This window comes from Arachis ipaensis, chromosome B1 (assembly GCF_059453495.1).
Source record: "Arachis ipaensis isolate K30076 ecotype BB chromosome B1, ASM5945349v1, whole genome shotgun sequence".
Classification (NCBI taxonomy): domain Eukaryota; kingdom Viridiplantae; phylum Streptophyta; class Magnoliopsida; order Fabales; family Fabaceae; genus Arachis; species Arachis ipaensis.
In genome coordinates this window covers 151,835,962-151,838,459 of record NC_142436.1, presented here as the reverse complement: position 1 = coordinate 151,838,459, position 2,498 = coordinate 151,835,962, and the positions used below count along the sequence as shown (strand labels likewise).

General features: G+C 36.6%; 1 protein-coding gene across 2 annotated transcripts; it reads right to left on the bottom strand.

The window, feature by feature from the left end:
• Nucleotides 1-334: 334 nt before the first annotated feature.
• LOC107642920 (putative WRKY transcription factor 11) lies at nucleotides 335-1,947 on the bottom strand. Of its 2 annotated transcripts, none has more exons than XM_016346432.3 (3): nucleotides 1,285-1,947; nucleotides 755-880; nucleotides 335-663 (listed from the first exon to the last, which is right to left on the bottom strand). In XM_016346432.3, the coding sequence occupies exons 1-3, from the start codon at nucleotides 1,914-1,916 to the stop codon at nucleotides 477-479; spliced, it is 945 nt and encodes a 314-aa protein (XP_016201918.1). In that variant the 5' UTR covers nucleotides 1,917-1,947; the 3' UTR covers nucleotides 335-476. The 2 variants fall into 2 exon arrangements, with proteins under 2 accessions (XP_016201918.1, XP_088358418.1); XM_088502292.1 differs by having other exon boundaries at nucleotides 335-660.
• Between the last annotated feature and the right edge of the window lie 551 nt (nucleotides 1,948-2,498).

Here is a 2,498-nt window from a genome sequence, read left to right as displayed (position 1 = left end):
TGTTTTATGTTTAGTTATTGGAATGAATTGAAATTGTGTTGAATTTGAATGTAATATAATATTATTTCAGTTTATTAATTGTTTTGAATATCATTTTACTAAGATTAATTTTCTATTAGTTAAGATTTAAAAATAAAAAAAACCGATCAAACCAAACCATTTTTGATTCGATTAGATTCAGTTCGATTATTGCAGAAACAATAAACCGATTAATTGATACTCTATAAAAACCGAACCGATAACACCCTACTACCTACATCCTATGGATATGAGGAATTACATTAGATATCCCAATAATATAAAATCACAAGAATAATCTCATCAAAGAAGGAATGTCAAAAAAAGAGAAAACTTGTATTTCATACTATTTGGTGTCAAATTTACATCAAGTTGTAGACGAGCGTTTGTTTGGCGTCCACAAAAGTGACAAGAAAGGCAAAAGTTGACTTTGCCTCGGATATTTTGAAAGGTGAATTTCAGGTGGCAGGCGTGAGTGCCGTTGATGAAAGATGCTGAGGGGAAAATCCAACGGGTTGTGGTTGTGTTTGGGTGTGGCGGTGGTCACCCTCGTAAGTAACGATGAGCGTGTTGGGGTCGTCTTGTGCTCTCTCCACGTGCTTCCTGGCTGGACACCCTCTCACGCTACTGCACCTGTAGTAACTACTGCCACCATCCAACATTAAAACTAAATTAACATCCACACCTTTTAAAATAATCATAATTCATTTTCCTAATTAACAGAATAAAATAATACCGAGGGTAGGGTGATCCCTTGATAGGTTTTTGACCGTATTTCCTCCACGAGTATTCGTCGGTTGGGATATCTGCAATCCTTGAGCTTATTGCCGCCATTCGAACCACTCGTTTCACACGGGTTTTCCTGTAAAATGATATAATTTTATTATCCAATTTAATTTTATTATTTAAATTTAGGTAATTTTAAGAGTAGTTAGATAAAAATTTAGTTACGAAGTTGATACTTCAAAGTCGATAGATAAAAATTTAGTCAAATTAGTTAAATCATTTTATAGCTTTCAAATATCAACTTCACGTGAAGTCGACTAAACCTACGTTTTTACTTTAAATTTAAGAAAATGTCTAGGAGACCAGCAACTTTATTGAATTCTGGTCAATATATAACCAACAAAAAAAGGTGAACATTTAGATAAAATCTCACATCATTAAAATCATCATTGATAATTATTTGATGGATATAAATCACAACAATTGCTGACCCTAACAGAACACTTCTTAGTCGAAGAAAACAAGTCATTAATTAATTACCTTCTCTTGGAGCAATGACACTGGGAGGAGGAGGATGTGGCTTTTCCCGAGGAAAGGGTGGCGTCGTGACACCTTTTACGGTGAGATGAGGAGAGAGGAGGCTTCCCAGCGGCGATGATGAAAGGACCTATCTTACCGTCGGAGACGCTGCCATCTCCGGTGATGGTGGACATGAAGGAGGAGGTGGTGGTGGACATGGGAGGAGAAAGCGATGTGCTACATGATGTATTTGGATTATTATTATTATTCTTAGACTTTGAGTGGTTATTTGGATTATTAATTGATGGCTGGTTGACCTGAACGGGCTTAGCAAAATCTAGAGTCAAACCCTGAGGAGGAGGAGGTGGCACTACGACTTTTGATTGGTCAAGCTGAGGTTGAGATTGAGAAGGTGCGCGACGGAAGCGAGCATGACCGGTGCGATTCAACAAGTTAATAACCTGTTTGAACTTTGAAACTGTGAAGTCGGTGATTTCTGTGCAGTCACGGTTATTGAGATCGATGCGGTAGTGATTATCGTGAGAAGAAGAAGAAGAAGAAGAAGGGGATTGTGAAGAGAGAAGTCGGATGAGATGCTCCATGCTCTTCAAACCAGCGGAAGCAGCTTCTTGTATGGCAATCTGTGACTCCATCTTGGGTTGTGGTGAAGAGAGGGAAAGAGGAAGGAGAGCTTGTTATAAAAGAGATTGGGGGTTGGGAAAGTCAAACAAGTCTCTTCAATCCAACGGTCCAGATTCATTAATACTTCGTGGTGGGTCCTCCCCACTTGTTCCTACGAAACTGCTAAACAATCATAATTCATATCTTCCTTTAACTAACTAATTAATACCTCATTTCTTAAGTTTTTTTCTAACCCCAAAATGGTCAACGCACTTTCACGTACTCCTTTTTCAACACGCTAATCAATTAATACCTTGCTGTATTTTCTTAATTTTTTGCAAAGTTAATTTACGGTAATAGGTAAAATAAATTTAAGACTCCTATTCAACATAGCATATATATAGTAGTTTAAATATATATAAAAAATAGAGACGTTTGTGATACGGTTTTGACTTTGGTGCGCTTTAATAATAATTAGAAAAGGAAAGGAAAACTAATGCGAATTTGTTGGTGAACAGGAGACTCTGCATAAATCACATCAACGATGTATAATATTTGCTACTGAAATAACTTTTCAAGTCTTTAAAAAGCAAGTTGTTACTTTTAAATTAAGT

Coding starts and splice junctions, on each gene's coding strand:
- LOC107642920 (XM_016346432.3), bottom strand. CDS start 1,916: ATGGAGTCACAGATTGCCATACAAGAAGCTGCTTCCGCTGGTTTGAAG. Junction 881..1,284: donor TGTCATTGCTCCAAGAGAAG/GTAATTAATTAA, acceptor ATCATTTTACAG/GAAAACCCGTGTGAAACGAG. Junction 664..754: donor AAGGGATCACCCTACCCTCG/GTATTATTTTAT, acceptor GGATGGTGGCAG/TAGTTACTACAGGTGCAGTA.